This window comes from Ruditapes philippinarum, unplaced genomic scaffold (assembly GCF_026571515.1).
Source record: "Ruditapes philippinarum isolate M1 unplaced genomic scaffold, ASM2657151v2 ctg298_1_1_1_1, whole genome shotgun sequence".
Classification (NCBI taxonomy): domain Eukaryota; kingdom Metazoa; phylum Mollusca; class Bivalvia; order Venerida; family Veneridae; genus Ruditapes; species Ruditapes philippinarum.
In genome coordinates this window covers 1289848-1314535 of record NW_026853973.1, presented here as the reverse complement: position 1 = coordinate 1314535, position 24688 = coordinate 1289848, and the positions used below count along the sequence as shown (strand labels likewise).

At 31.4% G+C, this 24688-nt stretch overlaps 2 protein-coding genes across 2 annotated transcripts in view; both read left to right on the top strand.

Moving 5' to 3' along the window:
- LOC132738581 (uncharacterized) overlaps positions 1 to 24688 on the top strand; it is a 98681-nt gene that overhangs the window by 68510 nt on the left and 5483 nt on the right. The window lies entirely within an intron of this gene.
- On the top strand, positions 15210 to 24664 carry LOC132738583 (uncharacterized). The gene is made up of 7 exons (XM_060726113.1): positions 15210 to 17031; positions 17232 to 17270; positions 19459 to 19566; positions 20487 to 21628; positions 22882 to 23002; positions 23531 to 23584; positions 24645 to 24664. The coding sequence occupies exons 1-7, from the start codon at positions 16794 to 16796 to the stop codon at positions 24662 to 24664; spliced, it is 1722 nt and encodes a 573-aa protein (XP_060582096.1). The 5' UTR covers positions 15210 to 16793.

Below are 24688 nucleotides of genomic sequence, written 5' to 3'. Positions count from 1 at the left end.
AATTTTGGACTTGTGAGAGGCTATAAATGACCTCAGATTGATCATAAGGTAACGTGTAACCAACGCTGAAAAGCATTTGACTCTATCTCAATCCATTGAGAAGTTGCAGCACTTTGAAATCAATTATGATGGAAAAAATCAACGCAAAATAGTGATTTTTGGCAATTTTGAGATGTCCCCTCGTTGCCATGGTAACAGAAAATTTAAGCCTGAGCATGTTGTTGCAAGGGCAATGGTCCAGTCAACATTTGTGCCAAGTTTGATTAGTGTTGAAACAGTTTTTTTAGTATTATAGCAATTTGAACTTGTAACGGGAGACTTTTCAATGAAAACAGCCATTTTTCACAAAATGCTCATGAAGTAATGGGTTAAAGGATGGAAATGGGTGAAGTATTGATATTTCACGAACAGATCACGTCATGTATGATGTACATAAAAGATGTGACGACTTGAATTTTTTAACAGTTGAATATTTTAACAGTTATTTTCCATATCTACTTTTAAAAAGATTGCATTAATTTTAAGAAAATAAAAAAGAATATGTTCCCTTGATGCCACCTATGTTTCCTTTTCTGTCGTAAATCTGTAACAATGACCACCATGATGTCGCCAGCCACTTTCGCATACATTATAATAGTTCCAATAATTACCTCTGTATAATATGCAAAAATAGCTATGGTAGCCCAATCTAACCAGGAAGCACCGTATAAAATAACTGGTATGTCGTTTACTACTATAAATTATTTTAGTGGTCGGTACCCAGTTAGAAGATTCAAACACATTTATCCAAATTATCAAAACAATGAGGTCCACGATAAGAAATAACACATTGTTTGCTTTTACAAAAACTAGGGATGGTAACGAGTAACCAGTTAACCGAATACTCCATCGAACGTCCGAATATCGGTTAACAAAATTGATAATTCCATTACTCGGGAAAAAAAATCTACCTTTTTGCGATTTAGAAAGATTGGTGCATCCAATTAGTTCAGAAATTCGAAGATGTACACGTATCTGTATAAATACTTGTTAAATGCAATCAAAACATCCTTGCGGAGGTGTGAAAATGATATTTTAAATTATTTATCAGGGCCATCAGCAGTTTGACACGCGTATGGGAATGAATACAGTCTTGTGTCGTTTACGCATTCGGCCTCTTATGATATTTGATCACCTTTAACTATGTGACAGTTTGTAGCGGAAACTCGTTAATTATGAAAACATAGATATACGGAATTTTATGTTGTAGTAGCTGTCTGAAGCTTTGTATTTTTTTGTATCATCTTAGTGATTAACATGTCCGTTCTCTGTCTTGTGCCCTGTCCTGTTTTTGTTTTGGGGTCCGCCTGGGCTACTTGCCGCTGGTTCTTGTTGCTGGGTCGTATGGGGATTGCATTCATTGAACGCCGCCTTTCCTTGTTGATCTTATTCATCATATTTGTATTTTGCTACGAGCAGCGGTGGAAAATTGATATCAATTTTCCAACATTGCAAGTAGAAAAATGCATAGCCCCAGAATGCTAGCTACTACAACATAATTTTCCCTGTATTATATACCTCTTCGTTTGAAGTATAAATTATTTTCATTATTCATTTATTCTGAACATATTTCCAATGAAAATGTCTTTCAGCTATGATGCAATAGATGTTAGATATTTTCACATGTTATAGCTGTTAACAGATAAAAGGTAATGTAAATAAATGAAAACTTGATTTTTAAAGGCAAATTATTCCCTAGAAATTAATAAAAAATATATTTTTCAGAAGAAATATGTGTTTTATTGTTGAGAGAATTTATTTAAAGCAGTAAAATAATCTGCTTTAAATATAGCAAAATGTTAACAAATCCACTCACAATACCATTTTAGTTTAACCGTTCTAGTTGCAAAAAAGCAAAGAAAGAAAAGATGACAGAAATATATAGCAAAGGAGAAATGTTTTGGAAACTATAACAGGGCACCACAATAAATGGCTATTTTCAGAACACATCTATGTCTTATTACTTAATTCTTTTCACTGAAACAAAACTGAGAATAACACATTGTATCGTAGGATGCACTGTTTCAGTGACGGTGGCCCAATTTTAGTGACCTTTTTATAAAATGCTGCCACTTAAAAACGCAATGTTTCTGTATTAGAATTTAGATAGGGTCACTGAAACAGGACCCTTTCGGTATCTGTGATTTAAATAAGGGTTGGTTTGGTTAAAACAGTGAGAAATATTTATTTATTTAATATATATAATGCTACTCTTTTTGTTAGAATTAATGAAAAAGCAAGGTTGCCGCTGTCGCTCGCCAATGGCGCCAAATGCGACAAATATTAATTCTGACGCATAAAATACTAAGAGAATTTATATTATTCATGTAAAAAAAGTGAAAAAGTTGATCCCTCGGATTCTTAATCAAAACAAAATTACATGATGTAGACTCGGTTTATTTGAGTCTTAACAGAGATAATAAAAAAGTGCAATATCCCTCACGCCCCGTAGCACCAGCTTCAGCAGTACTCTAATAAAATCTCAAAAATGTTCTCAATTTTTGATGCAACAATTTTCCATACCAACTTTGTGCACACTGTTTGCGCTTTCTGTACGCAATTATCTTTCTAGTCACATACTAATTCTTTTCATATTAAAATACTTGGTTAATTAGTTTTCGGAATACCGTAATACTAAAAGAATTTGTTTTACATGAAAAAGTTCTTTAATTATAGAAAATAGCTGACCGGTAGCCAAAAAAGGCCACTACAAGCGATTGTATTTTCGACATTGTTCAATATATGATATAATTTATCCTTAACTCATGCGTATTTAAATAACCTTCACTGAAAATTGTTCTGAATTTATGACTTTTAAGCAGTTATCTATCGTTTATAGCACAAGTTAGTCAAGACAACTCAAGTTTGTCACATATCGTGCTTTGAACGATATGAAATACCTTAGATTGGGCTAAGTTTAGATATCTTTAAAGTACAAGATCATTCAATGTATTAATTGGGCGAGTTTTTTAGTTGTTTTTGTTGTTTTTGTTTTGTTTTTGTTTTTATTTGATCCATTTCAACACATAAAACCACGAAAACAAACTAAACAGGTTTGACATAACTTTAATACAAGTCTATAAGTTCTGAGAAGTATTTTTTTAACAAATGTGCATGTGATTAAAAAAAATAGAATACTAATTTTTGTTTTATAAATTTCAGTCCAACACAGTTTTATGTTCAGTTTTGGCATAAATTAGCATAATTTGTATCGCCTATTCAAGTGAATTGACCTAAACAAACTGATACTCTCGTACCTTGATTGACATAACTTTGCAAGGGAAGGTATTGTTATGAACCTCATCAGATTCTATGATTTGCACTTTAGTCGGACACCAATGTAATGGTAGACAACTGCCTATTTTTCAAGGAAGCTGTTGAATCATGTCTAAAATTGATTGTGTCGTGTTGTCCAATAAGAATAAAAAAAAAATTCCCATAATCATTTAAAAAATGTAAAAAAAAATTTTTTTTTTTAAATCTTTTTTTTTGGGGTTAATCATTGAAAATTTGATTATGGAAAAAAGGGTGATCTTTTCCCAATCAGTAATGTAAAAAAAATTGTTTTTTAAAATTTTTTTTTTTTTTAAATTTGATAATTTAATTTTAAAAAATTTTGGGGGTTTTAAACACAAGCTTTTTTGGGTTTTTAATTTAAGGGTTAAGTTTTTTGAAATTCATTAAAAAATTATATAAACTATCAAAACCAAAACAATTTTTGTTTTTTTTATTTTTTTTTGTTTTTTTTCCGATTGAGCGGGTTTTCGCATAAACATTTTAAATATTTTAAAGGTTTCTTTTTTTCTATTTCAAAAATTTTCTTTATGCCAAAAATTAAGGGCAGTTTTTCATATTGCTTTTTCAAAAAATTTAAAAGAGAGTGGTTGCTATGAAATTTTTTTTTTTTTATAGAATTTTTCCATTTTTTGCTTTTTCCTTTTGAATAATGCAACTCTTTTTCTTTCATAAAACATTTTTTCTTTCTTTAATTCAAATTTAAAATTTTAATTTAAAAGATTTTATTTTGCGAATATCGATAATTAAGAGAGTAGCTGCTATGCTTTCTGGGTTTTTTATAAAAATTTTGGGCCCTTTTTTTGTTTTTCCCATTTTTAACTTTGTGAACTCTTTTTTAATTTTAAAATAAAACAATAATTAGATGAAAAGGCGATCTGGAAATCTTTTGTTCATGCCCAACCCTTTAAATTAGCAAACCAAATTTGTCTCAAGTCTCCGGGTTGTCTGATTCAAAACAGAGCAACAACCCGGGATGTTTTGGTATAAGTGTTCCATGTTTTTACAATTGGGGTTCCGTTTTTTCTTAGGAAGTATTTATTCTGAAAAAAAATAAATATTTTTAAACTAAATTGAAAAGTACTTTCTTTATTTGCTTTCCCCAAAACAACCTTACTTCCGTAAATTTTTTTATGACATATATCTTTAAAGGGAAATGGCTATAATGGATATGTTTGTAAACAAATAATCTATAAATTAAAGATCCTTAGACATGAATTGAAAAAACAGAAATAATGTTTAAATTTGGCAAAACTCGCCTTTTTATTGGGCCTATTTCATTACGTATAGATAACGGTCCCCTAGCGGAAGCTTTTAACAGCAATGGAGTCCTTTTTTACAATTCAATATTCGGAAACGATCAAGGGCTAAATATAATTTACAAACTGAATTAAAAAATGGTTTAATTTTTAGTTACCACAAAGAATCAACGTTTCAGTATTGGAGTAATGGATGTTAATTGATCATGCTTTAATATTTTATACAAGTTTCAAATGGAGTAACAGAGAAGACTATGGTGTGTTTTATACATATATTATTAAAACAAACTGTTCACTTCTTTCCTCCCTTGCGGATATGCAATAACAACATGTACTTTCAACTCAAAACGAATGTACGACAAGCAAAGAAAATCCTCGCCCCGCAAATGCCCGTTAAATATATTAAACACCCGCCACTTCTATCGAACATGTTTGGAGCAATAATGAAACCCAAAAACAGGAAACTCAAGTACTTTCATTTCCTTCAGCCAATCCGCACGTGCCTCAGCAGATGGATGGGCGGAGTTACAAATGACGTGTTAATTAACAAATCTGTAAATGAAATATATTTCCTTCAATGGCCTCAGTAATCTATCTTGTAAACTTATTTTATCTTATTACGTTTTTTTTTGTAATTTGACAAAATGGTTCGTTCCAGGTTATCTCATTTAGAAAAAAAACAATGTATAATTGCACTATTTGCCAATTCCTAGACCCGTAAGCTTTAGCCAATCGCTCATCACAAACGCATTTGCTTAAACATGTTACTATGAATTATTTATCATTAATTTATATTCCTCTTTAATACCACTCTTTTCAAAATTGCACTGATCAGACGCATTTATTAAGCAGATGGTACGACATTTGGATAAATGGTGCTTAGATTTAAGCAGGAAATTAAAATATAATTATGGAATTTCTGATGGTATGTTTTAACTTTCATTTATCCAATAATTGATTGTTCCTAATTGTTTTCCTATATAATGCTTCAAAACATTTTACTGAACTTTTTTTGCTTTAATTAAAAACTGTTAAGAGAAAGATATTGAGAGACTGAATTTGAGATGCCCGCTTATACTACATGTATAGAAAACCGCTGCGGTCTACATGGTGCCTTTATTCGTATCTGTGGTGTGAAGCTATAAATGCCACACTTTGACACAGAGTTTTTTTTATTTTTTATTTTAATTACTATTTGTATTTTTTGTTCTCCCCGGCTGATAAAATCGGTATAAAAGGAGCAATGAAATTGTGTTGTTCATCTGACCGTCCATTGTAGCAGTTTGGTTTTATGCATCTATTGAAACAATAAGTAACAGCAAATTGTCTTTGATGTTATTCATTATGTCAGAGTTTTGTGTGGCCGATATGGTTTGATGTGGGTAAAATCTTAGAATCGGTTTGAGCAATTTTCTTGAATGTGTTTTTGCTCGCTATTTATTTCATTTATTTATAATAGCTGTTAAGTATTTTTAGTAAATTTTCCATTTTGGTCATACTGTAACATTTTTTTATAAGAACCGGACAAAGTTTGGGCCCGTAAATATTACTTAAAGTTATGCACCGGACTAAGTTTTTTGCATATGGCAGGAAAGTGGTTCTAATTACAGTTAAAGAAAATAAAGAATGGAAATAAAGAGCCATTTGTCTGTTACTCCAGCCGTCTGTGTATTCATTTAATATTTTTAAGGTTTCATTTATTTATTTATTTATTTATTTATTTATTTATTTATTTATTTATTTATTTACTTATTTATATCGAAAAATAAGTTTGTATATTTTAACATTATATTAAGTTATAAATGTCCTTTTGATAAACAAGAACTCCTCTTCTAATTTGAAATATATTTTATATTCATTTTAACCTATTTGATGTTTTAAGAATGGAGATATTAATTAAGTTTTTTTTTTTTTTTTGGAACCACGTTTAAGGCCCGTTTATTTACAATTTACATAATACATTCATTTTACATTCATTTTACATTTTTCAATTTATTATTTTACATAACATACGTTACTAACTAATATATATGTTGTTTTAGACATTTTAAAAAAATTTCAAAGAGCCTATAAACGTGAATCTCTTTAAGAAAAATTAAGAAAAAGGATAATATATTTTAAACAATATAAAGTTTTGTTAAATCAATTTTAAAGATTTCCTTGAGTCAGTTTGAAAAATGCTGAAAAATTTGGGGAGGTGCTAAAATATAAAAACTGTAGTAAACAAAAATATATTTTTCCAACAAAGTTCTTAAGTTTTTTTAAATTAAAATATTGAAACGAAAATAGTTTTGCACTGAATGAATAAGTGATGTGTTTTAACCAGATTTCAGCAAAAGGTAAATAATTAAAAAAACAAACTGTTTCCCGTACAATTTATATCTTTCTAAGGTAAATGATCAGATAAAAATAAATTAAGGGGATCATACGATGCGCACGCATCCCTAAATTCTGATACCGCGAAAACATTATCAACCGGTATTTTGAACAAAAACGAGTCACGTAAAACAATCAGAATAGATTTGAATGTACTTTCTTTTGCAAAGAATATCTCTATTTCTGTATTCCAAATGCCTTGACACAACTCTTCCCTTTCTCGTCAGTATTTCGTATTGCAAAATTTCTAACTTCATGGCAAATTTTACGGTAAACCATTTTCTACTTTTCTATTTAGAACTTCATAATTTAGCTAACCAGCGTCGTCCAGATTTTAGCGATTTTTGTCGACAAAGCGTGTTATTATTTTCAATATATAGCCAACAAACAACTGGCAGCTAGCAAATTTTACTCCAATTGTTGTCGTTGTATTTGGTGTCTTTTGTTTAAAAGTATGACATCACACATCAACGTGCTCTACCAGCACGCAAGATTTACTAAACATTTTACTCATTTTATTATTGTCTCTCATTATATTTGTATTTCTTAATTTGTTTCTTGTAGGTTTTCTTGTCTTTATCCAGCGTGCTTTTCTGTTTTGTAACTCAAATTGTTGCAGGTAAGTCGTCTGGTACAAAAACCAATGTATTATATTATTATCTTTAAATAACAAATCGTATATACATGTATTATTAATGATCATCTGAAGAATAGGTTTCTATTTTAGTGGCAAAATGAGATGTGTTGCAATAAGTTTGTTTTCAATGTGCACTTAAAATATTCAATATATATGTATGATGTATGTTGAATTTGAACATCAATTAAGTCATGAATACAATTGTTGATTATAAAAACGTGAGCAATGTGGGAGTTATACATACACATTTAAGAATGAAGCTTCTTCTTGAAACACACATACAAAATACAGAGCCCCAAAACATGTTGTCCGACTCTTCATGGGAGACAAACTGCACAACTTTTATTCCCTTCATATGTTTCTGCAAGTTATCCTCATCAACTCCATATCCGTCTTCCTTAAAAAAGGGGTACAGTTGGTAATATTTTATACATTTGCAAGTTCCAAGGTTGCTTGGATGAGATGTCAAAATATCTGGAAAAAAGTGATCCCTTAGGAAGCAATAAATCAGCAAAGTTACATGAAAATTGCAGAGTCGGTTTGATTGAGTCTGTACTATCACAAAAGCATATAATAAAAACTGCACCGACGTGTTGTGTTTTCTTCTTCCCCGGGCCTCCTCCAAAAGAAGTTTTTCATCTAGTGAGTTGAACGATGATACTTAAATACGGGTTAATTTGATAGGTTGTTCTTGTTGCGTGACATTGTGACGTTGACGTTAATATTTTGCACACTTTTAACAAAATGAAACAATAAGTTACTACGTTGTAAAACCGAAATACAATATTTTTCAATTGAGAGAATGTTTGCAAAAAATTGAACAGTGGAGTTAGAATAATTCTTAAAAGAATATCACTGAATCTTAAATTATGTATGTAAATTGATGGACGGTTGATTCCTTTCGTAGGTGGAGGTGCAACAACATATACTATTGCACTGCTTGGGCAAGACTTACCAAGCAATGCCGATGACCTTGAATATCAACTCGTCATTGCTAATGAAGAATTAAGACAGATATCTGTACAAATAAGTAGTGAGTATTTGGTTTTGCTGCACTTTATCCTATTAAATCATCTATTTGAAACTCTTACGTCTGCCCATTAAATATTGCTTTACTATTTGTTTCAAATTTATTACCTACGCATGAATCATTTTGTCAGTGTTTTTCAACTTGATATAATTTTTTTTCTTTGTATGAAACATTATTTAAAAAAAAAATGTTCGTTTTGATGAAATGTTATACAAGTTTTTGACCAGGGGCCATTTATTTTACATAGATTTGCAAAATAAAAATGTCTCAAAAATATTCTATTAATACAATGATCAGAGCTAAACGTTTTTGCTTGTAGTATAAATTATGTCCCACGTGTCGCAATTGGCCCAGTCCTTTGGGTCATTTAGTTAATTAGTATGTGTATAGGAAAATTCATTAACGTTTTTTTTTTCTTTTGAAAATACAATGCCAAGACCTAAGATATTTGGCATATAGAATTGTCAAGTGGACATCTACATAGTTTGGATAAATGTTTTATTTACAACCATCGTCAGTGTTTTTCGACTTTATATTTTTTTTATGAAACAAATACTTTGTTAAGCAAAAACATCTTATATAAGAAAACAAATGTGCGTTTGTTTTAATAAATGATGAATTTATATCCGTTATTATATAAAAGAATATATCAATGTTCACAATCAGCATGATTCTTTGTAACTTCTTTTTAAATAAGTAAGAAATGTTATTCTGTCCCCATAATTCTAAAATCAGTTTCAAATATTCGTGCAGCAAGCAGAATATTATTACAAATAGTTATATAGGTTACTGAAGAGTTATGTGCAAGGGAAAAGTCTTACTAAGATAAAGAAGATAGGAGGCCTCCTTGTATTTTATTTTGAAAATTACAATACACAAAAGGGTACATTAACCCTGTATTCAATACAAAGTAAATTGTCTAAAATTAAGGCGAGTATGTCCTTAGAAAAATTGGCTTCGCATGTCAATTGTCTTTCAACAGGCATTAACGGAACAGTTGACCAATTCACAGTGGATGCTAATGAAACAAAAATCTACAAACTTAAACACGAAATGGCTATGAATGGATCTGAATTTAGCAATAAGGCTCTTGAAGTTCATTCAGACGGCAAGTTTGTGTTACAAGTTTTTTCCAAGAGGGATGGCTACGCAGAGGGCTTATTAGCAATTCCAATACAACAAATGAATGGACCAAACCAAGTCAATAAAACTGTGTACGAATTCGTCGTCGCTACATTTTGTGCGGTAGGTGGGTACTGTCAGATTGCTATAGCTGCGGTTGAAAACAACACAGAAGTTTTTGTCGACATTCCAGAAAAAGTCGAAGAAATAGCACTTTGTAACAAATCTTCGTATTTCCGCTCACATAGGGACAAAGGCTTTACGATGAACAAATTTGATGCCTTACAGCTTGAAACAACATACGATCTGACCGGAACAGTTATTTTTAGTTTTAAGCCTATTGCTGTATTTGTTGGATCAAGAAATGTAACTAATGGCGGTATTGTTGCTCATACAATGGAACAACTTGTGCCTTCTTCACACTGGGGAACGGAGTTTGTAGTCCAGACCTTAGGCTCTAATGGATATGGTGATATTTTGAAGATAGTGAGTCACTATACAAGCACGGTGGTAACCATGAGTGGCTTCCCGTCCTTCAATATGACAGAGAGATATCAGACCGTGACACGACGGCTTAGCAATGGAATGAGAAGTCATATACTGGCTTCGCACCCAATACAGGTACAGTTTATTCGTGTTTGTTCGAAATATAAGTGCTTGAGTTTAAAGTTCTTATTCCTTTCCTCTCATTGTGTCTTTTTAAGTATTTATCGTTATTATTATTATTATAATTCCAATTATTATTATTATTATTATTATTATTATTATTATTATAATCATCATTATTATTATTAAACATATAATTTTTATTGTCATCTTCTTCTTATAAATATCATCATCGGATTGTTGCTGCTGAAAATTAATCATTAGTGTAATCATCAACTTTTAAAACAATTGAGTAAGTTCTAAGTAAGTAAGATTTGTTCATATTTTTAGGTTATTCAGATATCTGGACTAACATACGCCACAGAGGATGAAACATCAATGCTGAGTATGACTGTAGTTCCATCAGTTCACAATGCCAGGCAATCCTTTAAAGTTGCTTGTCCGGTTAATTACTCAACCACGCAATTTCAAATTGTATCAGGTAAAACATATCTTTAAAGATTCGCATAAGCATATTCACGAAATAAGTTATCTTTTCATTTTGCATTTCTGTCTGAATTCAAACATTATAAACTTGATAGCCACATCAGTGCCGTGTGGACGCTGTAAAAAAATGTCGCCACGTACAATTAATCAAAGATATAATATGTCGATCCTTCAAGATTGTTAAGCACAACATTATTGTTGTGTGTACTTGTTTGTGGTATATTTAGTTTCCTACTATTTCCTTTTTCAAACTTGGATGGTTCGAGTATTAGTTCTTCTTGCATATCGTATGATCACACTTAGGATATGGTGGATGTTTTTTTAATTGGTTTTTGACGTCTTGTATGTAATATGCAGGCTTCTTTCCTCTTATTCTCTTTCAAAATTCCATTTTGCTGAGTTTCGCCCATTGTTAGTTCGTTAAGGACACACGGGTACCTTACGCCGCTTTTCTAGGAATGGAACGAAAGTGTCATATTGAGAGTTCTATCTTTACCACCGTATGAACACATCTCCAAATGTTTCTAAATTTAAAATGTCACCATTGTCATGTTTAAATGTTGACTTCTGCTTAAGTCGGCGCTACGGGTATTGACGGTAACTTGCGCTTTCCAGTGACCAGGCTGAATGATACCAAGTCTGCAACATTTTCAATTTTGTCGTTTTGGACGTTCTCTAGCGAATGTGTTATCTTGTTTACCTTTTATGATTAAGACCATTTATTGTTGAAATGAGTTAGACAGTGATTTATCCAAGCAATTGTTTTGATATTGGAATGAGTCAAACATATTATCAAAGTTTACAAATTAAACTTAAAACATGTTATGCTTCGAGATGTTTATGTAAAGAAAATCATTAAAAATATTTAAGTATTTCACTTGCAAATGTATGTTACAATATATTTTGCATTGTAGCATTTGATAACCTCGTTTATTACTGAATTTTCCTAGAACAGTGTTCACAGCCCGATCTCCATCAATAAAAAAACAGTAAATATTATTGCAGAAAAAGAATCATGCACATACACTGCTGTGGAACCTGCATACCATAATGACTTTCAGTCGTGTACGAATACAACAGACCGTTCACGGGTGAAATACACAAAATACGTTATAGGGAACATTCTTGGAAACGCTAGTGGAAGTGTCCAAAGTCTGAAAAATGATGCGTCTAACATAAGCGGAATTCTTAAATGTGGGCAGACTATTTTGTTGCCAGTTGGAATTCTATACAATGAGGTAAGATATGCATTTTATATCTACACTTTGGATGCGACGCAGTTGATTTTGTTATTTCTATTCCTTGATAATGCATACAAAAAATCAACATCGGTTAGAAAATAGCTCTAAATTTTCAGTATATGTGTATATGTGTTAATGTATTATCATTTTATTGAACTTAATTCTAAATTATATACATTAAAGCTAGACTATTTGAAGGAAGACAATAACTATTGTATTCACCTCGGTGTCGGTGTCAGTGTCGCCGTCACACTTTAGTTAGGGTTTTGCGTGTAAGTTGGTGTCACAACTTCTGAAGGGAATTGGATGAAACTTCACCTTTTTGTTCTCTGTTGCAATATTAAGATTCTCCACCTTTGTGTATTTGTCTCTTTATTTGGTACCATATGTACATAGCGTTAAGCATTGCAACTTTTGATAAAGAACCAGGTATCAAAGTGATTTGCAAACATTGACCAAAACAATAATTATGTCTGCAATTACATATACATCTTTAAACAAATTTACGTTTAAATAAATACATGATATACGAGGGGCATCTTTAAATTTGAGGCAACAACTCAATCAAACCGAGTCTGTAATTCTCGTGTAATTTTGTTGTGATTTATGCTTCCGAAGGATCACTTTGTTTCCAGATATTTATACTTAACAACGGCGGGTGTCAAGTGCTGTGTGGCAGCTGTAAAAAGTTACCCCGTTTTTCACTTCAGTGTTGTTATATTTTTCTGGTCCTTCGGGATCATTGATGCCAGCACTATTAAGTGTTGAGAATTGAGAACCGCTCTTTGAGAATTGAGTACCGCTCAATTTTACAATTTTGCCGTGTTGAGCTTTCTTTAGAGATTCTGTTTTTCTCTATTTAAGTAAACTGATTGTAAACATGGCCGAGTTGCATTGTAATTTGAGAGGAGCAAGATCTTATTGCAAAATTTGTGGGTTTTTGAGTAAATGCACGTCGGATATAAAAAACGAATATAGATTAAGCTAATGGAGGTAATTTAGCTAATTGAGGTAATGCCCTTCCATATCTTACAATTGCACAGTCGAGTGTCAATGTTTATGGTAGGTAAAACTAACGTAAAGGATGATCCCTGACATGGGCGGCCAATTTCCGCATTTAAAAAAGCATAATTCTATGAAAATTGCAGACTCTGTTTGACTGAATTTGAACGTGTAAAGCTTTTGTTGATGCAGATGCAAGAGGTTGGTGACATATCGACCTTAAATCCCGCATTTGCTAACTTTTGACCACAAAATGGTGCGGGTTGAAAAAGCCTTTGCCATATTGACTAGGTTCAAAATCGAGACCCTAGACACCTGAGAGAAATTGTCACTGGGGATGGAACTTTGCTTTTTTGTGTCCGTCAATCAAAAGTAACTTAGTAACGAAATGTTGGTAGGTGAAACAACGATCACTAAAATTGTTACTTTACGTAGCTTGAACGTTAAAATAGTTGTATGCGCGCGCTCAATATTGTGACAGGGATGGAACAGTGGCCCGTGTCGCTGTGCCTAAGAGGGGTAATGTCACTAGAACATTTTCCGTGCTCTCACTGCTGTAGGTAATCACTATACTACAAAGAACTCAATATCCGGGTCGTGCAGGAATCAAATAACTCCATGATAATGCAACTGCGCACCGGTCAGCCTTTAATAAGAGCCTTATTTAGAGGAACAGAGAATTGAGGTTTTGCTATATTCTGATTGTAGTCATGACCACTCTCCTTGTAACTTTTGGTTAAATCTATACATCAAATCTTGCCTTCGCTGTCGCCGATTCCAAAACCGTAGTGCTTCGCAAGTGGTCTCTACAGGTGCATAAACAGTAGACCAAAGGAAGAGTTCAAAAATGTTTTTAATAATGGATTTTGAATTGATAATATGGGTAGGTGTACATGGTGAATATTTTGAAAAGCTCAACTTCCACAGGTATGACTTATATTTAAAAACACACTGCCACAATTTAAATATGCCCCTCATACAATTATAGGCATTATCATTTCTTGCAGTTGAATAGGTGTTCCTTAATTTTAGCAATTATAATACTGAAAGATATTTTTATCGAAATGAAATGCACTTACACTTCCTGATGCCTGTCTAGTTTTCGGAATAGGAGCGTATTTGATAAGAATTCGTTGAAACAAAAAAAAACATGTTGCACTTATTTTGTCTTATAAACCTTAATTTTATTTTTCTATAAAACGTTTTATATATCAAACATGTGAAAGTGATGCACAAAATATTATTTTGAAACAGAAAACATGCTTAATGTTTTTGCAGCTAAATCCTTGCTAGCGATGTTTTTTTAAATATTTAACTCATTTTATGCGACCATTTTCCCTATAAACGTATGATTCACTTATATTAGACTATTTATTGTTTGATTGGATTTACAGTTGGTGTTTGAAAAATTGGAAATACTTACATAATACATAAATAAGTGTTACAAAATATTTGTATTTCTTCCTGTTCCTATATATTTGTCTTGCAATAAAGGATAAACCCTACTTCTTTATACAGAATGTGCTCGGAACGATTCCTGTTGAAACTCCTGAATATCCTGGAGGAGTCTGCAAAGGTATTTAAATACAAGCACAATATAAATATCCGCCTTCTTTCTATTTAGAAGCAAATAATAAATATCATCTGGGTTCTATCTAGTATTAACACACAAGTTTCTTAAAGCCCCTTTTAATTTTCTTATTTATTTATTAATCTTAACGGTTGTCAAAATAAAACCATTGTTAGCTCCACTTTTTGAAGACAAAAATGGAGCTATTGTCAAGACCAATTCTTTGTAATAAATAAAACATTTTAATTTTGCAAAGAAATGGTATTTTAAGAATTCGAGTTTCAGGCTTTACCTTTTTGGGATGGTATTTTTCTCAAAAATATCAAACATATTCACTTAAATCATTAAGTACTTGATCACTTACAATATAGTGCATTTCTTAGGGTGAGGTTATCATGAATGTCCCTTTTACTCAAAATATTTACATTTTATCAAATTCACATCTTAACCTAAAATATGTACCATCGTAGTAGATATGTCTGTCAAGCACGATTGCAGAATGATTCCCCCTTTTCTACTAAGTTTTATATTTATATCGAGCGTGCTGTCCGGGGACAGGTTTTCTTTAAACAAGTAATTAAAAATAATCAATAGCCATTATCTGAATGTACAATACATTAACTTTCATATGACTTTTACCACTTGCGCAATGCATTATATTATGTCTACTGGTGTAACAACAACTGATTGTTTATTTATATATGCAGTACCCTTGAATGAATTTTAGCATTCAAAAAGAAACTTCGATATAATTAATGACTAGAACATCAACGATCAGATATCAATATGAAAATAATTGACGACAAAGAACAGAAATATTCGATTGGTGATAATTGAAATCATTGGTTTAATTATATATTATATAAATCAAATGATAACGATCATAAACCATTTTTGTTTATGTTCGTTTTTCTTTTATCGATCAAACAATAAAAATACAAATGCTACAACAGAAAGGTAGGGAAACAAAGCAAAATGCAGCGTTTAAATTTAGGCTAAAATGTTAACTGTAAATTGTAAATAGTTTACATGTAAGAAACTGATTAAAAGTTAGGTGTTTAAGATAATAGTTGTAACCGTTTATACAACTTTAAACATTTAAAATAAATACACGCCTATAGTATATTTATACCCTCACACTAGGGGGAAGGTGGCATTTAGATTTGCCCTTGTCAGTTTGTGCGTGCGTGCCTCCATTCCAAAATGTTGTGTGACGTGAAGCTCTTATGGTGCTCGAGCCTAAGTCAACAAACTTCACAGGAATGTTGATCACCATGAAGTTGTGTACCTGGGGATTCGCGTGTTGATTAATCCAGTTTTGTAAGAGTAATTGCCCTTGACAGTAAAAATTAGGTCGCCTGGTCTCAAATAAGATTCGATTTGAGTCTTGAAACTTTGCAGTAATTTCGGTCGGAATGTGTATTTTTGCACCTTGGGTTTGCTTATTGATTGAGTCAGTATTTGTAGAGTTATTGCTTTTGATTTAAGTAAAACTTGAAATTAGTGTCGCGCTTTACTCAAAAATGTTTGACTCAGAGTAATGAAACTTTTCAGAAATGTTGGTTAGCATAAGTAGTTGTGCATCTGCAGTTTTGCTTGTTTTTGTTTGTTCAAGCATACTTTAGGATATAAAAAGTTGATGTTTGAATTTCTACCAGCTCAATATTAGAAACTTGGATATTATTTATATGACCCAACCACGTAGGGGTAAGGGAAGTCCTGAAGAATTTCCTTTGTCTGTCCGTCTGTCATACTGTCCTGTTGTACGTCAGGAGACTTACAAAACAGTGGAATATGGGGGCATCTGTGTCCTGTGGACACATTTTCAGTTTTTAGTTTTAATCCATTGTATATGGGTTTAATCCGGTATTTTTTTTATCGATTGGTGTATCGTAAAAAATATTTTATAACAGAACATTTTTCGTGAAATAAAAAGTAATATTATTTCATTAGTCAATATAACAGTTTTTGTTTGTTTGTTCGTTTTTTAATCCGCCCGTTGCATTTTTGTCGCATTTCGTGAGAATGAAATTCCAATGCTTTTTCCTGTCATGTCACCTTGATTTTTTTATGGATTTCTTTTTAGATTCATTCGCTTGTCATTTACAGTCTAAAAAGTCAGTGAAATCAAATGAAACATTTATACTATTTTAGTTTCAACAAAGAGGCAGGTATCAGCTGTACATCAGACATGTCGTTTTTCTGGTTCCGGCAAGTTAATAGTATTTTTTGTCTTGGAACTGGCTATCACAACGAAGACGAATGTGTTCAAGGTTCCACACGGGACAATGTAATACGAATTCGAACGAATGACTCTATCACAAATGTTTCAATGATGGGCACAGTTGCGGAGGCGACCTTTAATTGGGGTGTGTATTTATACTTTATTTATTCATATTTTCCTTATTGATTTCACCCGATCATAAAAAACACATTTGTATATTCACACACTTTTTCGAATTAATTCTTCTATAATTTTAATTTTAATACAGAAAATTATGTTTTTCCTCTAAGTTGGAAAGGAATAAAGAGTAGATTCGCCTCTATTGAATCTTATCATTTATTTCAGATTTGATACATGTTAATGGTTGCACGGAATACGAAACTGGTAAGCGAAAATTGAAATCAACATAAATGGGGATAGGTAAACTTTGGCTCAAACTTGTAAAACATTTGTAAATGTTTGGTTGGATTTTTTAAATTAAAAATGTAGTTTTTTTTCCGTCAGACATGTAATATACATCTGTCCCGATCAAAGGGAACCTTCGTTCTAAACAAAGAGTTGTACCATGGTGTCAGGTTTTTTTTTGTCTTCTTTCGACAATGTTTTCTAATTTGAAGTTCCAAAATGCGGACTCGAGGGTGGTTCAAATTAACTTTAAGTTTTCTTATAAATTTACTTTAAAGAGATACATTCTTTCAATTATTGATATTTGGTGCACATTCAATAAACATTATTTATATGTAGTTTTTATTTGAATTGATCATGTAAGCATGGTATGCCGTTAAGTCAAGCTTCCAAATTGATCCTCTCACTCCTGTTAATAAAACTGCTAGTTCAATTATAAAATTTGTTACTATATAAAAGTCGTCATAAAATTGCCTATGATTTTAAGTGATAATGACTGTCACGTGACCAATTATGAGTTGGCGAACCGCGGCCGAAACTTATAATCGTAATTGGCCCGCTAAAAACGAGCACGTGCAAAAACTGAAAGAATGTCGACACATGTTACGTCATCAAAACAGGTAGCTGTAAATTTTAATTCTGTTTTTTATGATCACTTCCTTTTATGATAACACTAAAGCATATTTTTTTATGGAAATATAAAGAATAGTGGGAAAATTAATAATAAGAAGAAAATACTACTAGTGGACAAAGTATATGAGGTATTCAACCCTACAAAAACAATAGTTTCAACCATTTAATATTGAAGTAATTAAAATAAAATAATGGGCGCTCGTTAACGCCATGTTTTTATATAACGCAAATATATGACGACACAACAAAATGTAACTACACCAGCGTAGTTTATATACGACTAACGCGCGTTTTTTCCGAGTTATAATGTCTGCATAGTCCCGAGAAACGGTTTGTGCTCGAGCCCAAAAAGGTGAGGGCTCCAATAATTCCGAGGATCAATATTTATTTTGCTGGCCGATTTCCACATCCCTGTCAGTCTCTTAAGTGAATTTACGTCTTTAATACACTTGCAATTTCTAAAAATATATTTTCTGGAAATCACCAACGTCACGTCATTAATTTGCATTATGTTAAAAGTGTCAAAACGTCAGCGTTACAATATAGGCACGTCAATGAAAAATGACTAGGTTGTAAAATTTTATATTTTTAAGTTCAGTAAATAATAGAGTATTATAATTGTGTTTGTTTGTTTGTCTGTTTGTTTGTTTCATTTTACGACTTTTCGCAACAGTATTTCAGTGATATAGACGGGTAGTTTCCTAACCATCGTTCCCGGAGAGTTACACCAGTACTAGACTACCTTCCTCCGTGCTAAACTACCAAAGCATCTCCCGGGGATCGAACCCATGCCGGAGAGGTAACTGGATTAGAAGTCATCGACTCTAACCCCTCGACATCGGAGGCGGTCTTTATATTCGTGAAAACGTAATAATAATTATATTCAACCTGTAGTACGCTTGGCAGAGGCTCGCGTTATATGGCTTTATTCAACTCCTCCAATTAAATTTGGTATTAAATTTACATTCATTCAATATCCTCTACATATCAGATGTAAACATGTTCCCTTAAAGTGACATTACGCTCATTTTTTCATTGTCAAATTGAACTGAATTGACTATATATTTATAAATAGTTTGACAGTTATAATGATGAATAACCAGCAGTTGATATTAGAAAAATGTTTAAGATGAAATAAAAATATGCCTAAAATATTAAAAAAAACTGCTTTCTCTTTATATATATTGAATGTTACAGGTAAATTCTAATGGATATCAATAGAAATTTCCTTGTTCCACGTGATTTATTTATCGTTCATGAATGCGAAGTGAATTATAGAATTGGAAAGAATTATGGCAAATATAAAATTATTCTGACTTTCACCTGTTCATTAACTTTACATCATTAAATGGACATAATGTCACTTTAAGACTGGCTCTTTTACTTCCGGAATCTTTCCTCATTGTCCCTAAAGTTTCGTCATTTTCCGGACATGTTTGTCATTTTATCGTTTTAAACGAATAGGAAGGTCACAGGAAGCGGCGACTCATGACAAATGTTTATGAACCCGTAATACTTATTTATCACATTTCAGGATGGCGCTGTACAGACAGATTTGTGAATTGTTCTAAGTATGAAGAAGGCTTTTGTACACGATATGCAGACTTTGCGAAATACTATTGTGCAAAATATTGTGGAATATGTAAGTTACCAATATAACCTAGAATCCTTGCTTATTTTAACGAAACTATAGATCATAAACAGCTTGCGATGATTTGAGGACAACAGAGTGATTTATTGCGGTTGGTACGATGACATGGTTTAGAATTGCGTTTTTACACGTAGAAAATCGAGTGATGACAGGTTGCACGGTTGTTGTCGACCTAGTAAAAATACGATGTTCCATCCGAAATATTGATTTGTTGTTCAAAAACGGTTTAAGTGGGAACAATAATGTTATTGTCAACGTTTAGTGATGTCATTTAGCTGCAAATTAACTTAATACGGATTTACATAAAAATGATTTTGCAATACGGACTTATACTGGATTAGTGGCATTCTGCCGATTTGGCGACTTCAACCCCTTGGCTATATATTACATATAAACTATATATTTTTTTCTAAAATTACTTTTTTACACAATCCCAACACTGTGCCGGGTTCCTGTGGTTTGTAAGAGTAGTCGCTTCTTAATGACTATTAAATTAATATTCTATAATAATCTTGGGAAAGACCTTAACTGAACATCAAGGAAACAATGTTTCTAGAGTCGATCAATTTATTGTAATATAATTATTATTTCTCATGAACTTACAAATACAAAAAAAACAGTAAATTAAATACATTTTATGAATAGAATTAGATCATTAAACACGGTGGACAGTCGCGGCGAAACCACAAAAATGACGCGCATTCATCAATTTCAACATATATATCGTATCGAAACATTAAGTGGATCCAATAAAGATAAGATTTATAGTTTCTGTAATTCAAAGCGAAATTTACTTTACACCACAAATTTAATGCACACATTTTAAAATTCAGTGAAAATGAAATTTACAATATGAAAATTAACAAACTAAATAAACATAATATTTTATTTATTTATTTATTCAATGACAGGCTTTGCAGATAGTTATGGTAGAAAATTCCTAGTAAAACTACCTCCCCAGAAATTTAAAAAATGCTGGATTTTAGTAACATCACTCAATGAAAATACCCACGTTGGAATTACAAAAAATGTCTTGGACAAACCCGAAGTATCTATTACCAGCACTCGAGGAGATGAAGATGGCAAAAGATATTATAATTGTTCAAACATGGATAACATTATTAATTTTAAAATAATAAGTGATGACGATGTTGATGTAGTTGTATATTACATTTCTGGTAGACATAATACGGTTATAAGAAGCTCTAGAATATACCCAGTTGATACATTTGGGACAGAGTTCATGGTTTTTGCACATGATAAAACAAAATGCATGTTTATATCTGAGCATGTAGATGTCAAAGTAACAGCATACTTTTCAGGTATTGCTCAAAGTGGTCTTACACTAAATGACTCTGAGAGCATTTCTGTCAAGAACAATTCTCTTTTTACAATGGAAAAGCATAATGAAATTTCTGGAACCAGTTTAAAATTTAATAAACCGTCCATGGTGTATTGTCATGATATCACATATGCTATGAACTATTTCTTACCGGTTAACACGTGGTCTAACAAATACGTTGTCCCTTCCGTTGAAATTGAATCAAATGAACGTCAGTTTAAAGGCATTTTGCACATCGTTTCGTATACTGATAACAATATTGTGACTATATCTGGCGGCTTTGATGCTAAACATGCAATATATAACAAAGGAGACAAGATTGAACAAGAAATAGACGTATCTGTGTCGTATCTTTTAACATCAGTAGGAAATATCGCGGTTGGATTATATCTAGAAGATAGGGAGGATTCCAGCAAATATACATTCAGTTTGTTACCTTCCATTGAAAATCATCACGACACTATTTTGACATCCGTCCCGGCAAATTGTTACTCTGATATAGATACTACAAACACAGAATTTTCGACATTTTCGGTCGACGAAAACCTTGTTGTAAACAATGAGACAATGTTGATAGGCAGAGACAGTCACCTAGAGCTATTCGAACAGAATATAAGTGTTGGCAAATCCAAATATGAAATTGCAATGCTGCATTCAGGGAAAAGGTGGCTAATCGTTCCTGGAAATATAAAAGCAAAATACCTTTCACAAGTGAGGAATACAGTTTTGATTTCTTTATATATGATATTGTTTAAAAATGATTAAGATATATTTTATATGTGATAGATAACACGAAAAAGCTACAAATAGATTGATAATTAAAATGATATTTACTACCATTGTGATCATGTATATAAGGATTGCATGCTGTTACGAAAAAAAAAACATTCAAGAGATGGTTATATTTTTTCAATATTTTACAGGAGATAAAGTTTAAACTCAGTTGTCCACTCGTGCCTGAAATAAAGCACGGATGGGCAACTTAGGTCTTCCTCTACTGTCATTAGCTAGAAAGTCGACATTTGAAATTTGGAAAAAGTGTCTGTACAACTTAAAATACAACCAAAAACAAAATATATGTTACATTCAAATATCTTTGGCAACTGTTATTAAAACTCATTGGATACAATAAAACTACGGTAAAAATAGTGATGTTACTAAGCTGTATCAGGTTATTCAATCAATGACGGCAATTGACATTGTTACAGTATTCTTCTTTTGAAAGTTCGGCAAATATTCAACAAAAATAAAAAAGGGTCTGTCTAAGGTTGTTTGTCTCTTATTCGAACCCATTATCAATCAATTATTTCAATACTACAAATTAGAAAGTTCATAAGTCTAAGCTTTCGTGAATATTCAACATTTTGGAATAATTAGCTAGGTTAAATTTTATCCGTCCTTAATGGGCCTAATTTCCATAAATATTGCAAATATTGTTAAAAAAAAACAACAATAGAATGTTTCATTTGGATATTCTTATAAATAATTTTTATGAAAACATGTATGTACATTTATACATTGAAAAACTATTTTGAGCTAGAACAATTTATTGTCTGTTTTTAAGATAAGTATAATCAAATCATGCATCTCGCAATTACAAACAACAGTCATTTAAAAATTTTAGTGATTTGTTGTTATGTACCAATTTAATATCTGCTGATTTCTACTTGGCTAAGCATTTATGTTCAATGTATATGATACTTTAGAAATGAGTGAACATCGCAAAAATCTTCAAATCGTGATCTGAAAGAAATTGTATCCTTTTGAAAAAAATACTCATGGCAAAATCTTAGTAACAACTGATGTAGACATCATATTGTTTGAAATGCTTGTTTAATTTCGCGAAAATCTTCAAATCGTGATCTGAAAGAAATCCCTTTAAAAATACGCAGAGCCAAATCTTAGTAACTATGTTTGAAATTCTTCTTTAATTGTAATACCTTTTGAATAATTTTACATTTTAGCAAAAGAAGAATATCTGCAATATAACAAAGTCAACACACGGTGATGGGGTTGACAATGACTGTGATGGTTTAATAGATGAAGATGGTTTCTATGGTGATGGTTACGGGATTTATAAAGAAGGTAAAGCATTGAGGGTTATATTCATATAAAAAACATTTATATTCAATGGTCTAAGTTGTGTCTTGTATTTGTATTCATATGCTTAATAAGAAGCATGTGTTTTCAAAATTATTATATGCGTTTGCTTTCGTGTTAGTTAAAGTTTATAAAAGAAGCATAAAAAAGATATGGAATATAAACTACAAATTTTTGAAATTATATTTATATAAAAATTGATTCCACGCAAAAGGAAGGGCGGCGTTCAATGAGCGTATCCACCAACAACAATAGCAACACAGGACGGCCAACAGGCATCCCAGGAGGGCACAAACAATCAAAATCTGCGCATGAAAAATATGATAATAAAAATAATTAAATAGACATAAAACTATTTTGCGAGAAAAAAAGACACGGTATTGTAGTATTATCAGACGTTTTCTTTCATTTGTTAAATAAAAACATTTAAATGGGTTTATTTTAATTGTTATATCTATATTTACATTACAAAAATAAATAAAATTGGTAACGTAATGTTTATTTTATCTTCAGATAATGATCTTGATGGGGACTTTGGGGAAGATTTCGGTGGTGACAAAATTTTAAGTGAGTGTTATATATTTCACTTTTTTTTCAATTATTTTACTAAAAATTCAATTGTTTTAAAATAGAAACTAAACGAAAGAACGTAATTAGCCACAAGTTTTAGGCTAAATTTGAGGTTATGAGTAAAAAAATAACTAGCATTTAGTAGTAAATTTAAGCATAATTTATTTTTCATCATATTATGTATATAGCTATTACTGACTTTAAAATTTAGAAAACGGTCTTATGAACCGAGTTGAATTGACTACCGAGTTGAAATATCGAGTTGAATTGAGCTGAATTGACTACATGCATGTATTTCAACAGATTGACTTTTTTAATGGTAATCAACCAACACTTGATACTGGATAATGTTTACGATAAAATATATATCTGCCTTAAATTTATAAAACAAGTGGGGGCATAATGTTCAAATTAAACGTTTGAGGTTAATTCAGATATTTACAGCCACATGAGTTATTTATTGTTAATGCAAAGTAAATTTTAAAAATTAAGGAATTATGGTAAATGTTAACTTAAGAAACTTCATGTTTATTGTTAATTATGTATACATACATGCAATTATAAATAAATTCAAATTAATGCTTATAGATGAACAATTGTACTTTCAATTTCTGTAAAACCATGATAATAAATACAATATACAAAATGTAGCTTTAACTTTTATATCTTTAAATAAACTTAAGTTAGGTCGACATTCGCAAATCAAAATAGCATATACTAAGGCAACATATCCAAGTATTTGCTAACTGTTTGTTTACATATTTATATTTTAGTGTATGTAAGACTGCTCTATGTATCCAAACTATTTTGTTCGAGGTCCTTATACAAAGTTTGATGGAAAGGGCGGGATCTTTTTACATTTAATATTTTTCTTTTTCTTGATCATCTATTATGACAAAAGGTATTGTTAATTTCGCACAATTATTTTTAAGGATATACCGCTTTAAATGCCTATCACCATAAAACCCTGAGATTATATTACATTTAACATTTTCAATACTCTAGGAGTCAACTTTCTAAATAAAAGTATTGCTTTTATTTTTATTATTTAATTCAGAGGTATACTGTGAATGCTGACTTCAATTTCAAATTTTGATTTAG

Coding starts and splice junctions, on each gene's coding strand:
- LOC132738583 (XM_060726113.1), top strand. CDS start 16,794: ATGAAACATTTATACTATTTTAGTTTCAACAAAGAGGCAGGTATCAGC. Junction 17,032..17,231: donor GGAGGCGACCTTTAATTGGG/GTGTGTATTTAT, acceptor CATTTATTTCAG/ATTTGATACATGTTAATGGT. Junction 23,585..24,644: donor CGGTGGTGACAAAATTTTAA/GTGAGTGTTATA, acceptor TATTTAATTCAG/AGGTATACTGTGAATGCTGA.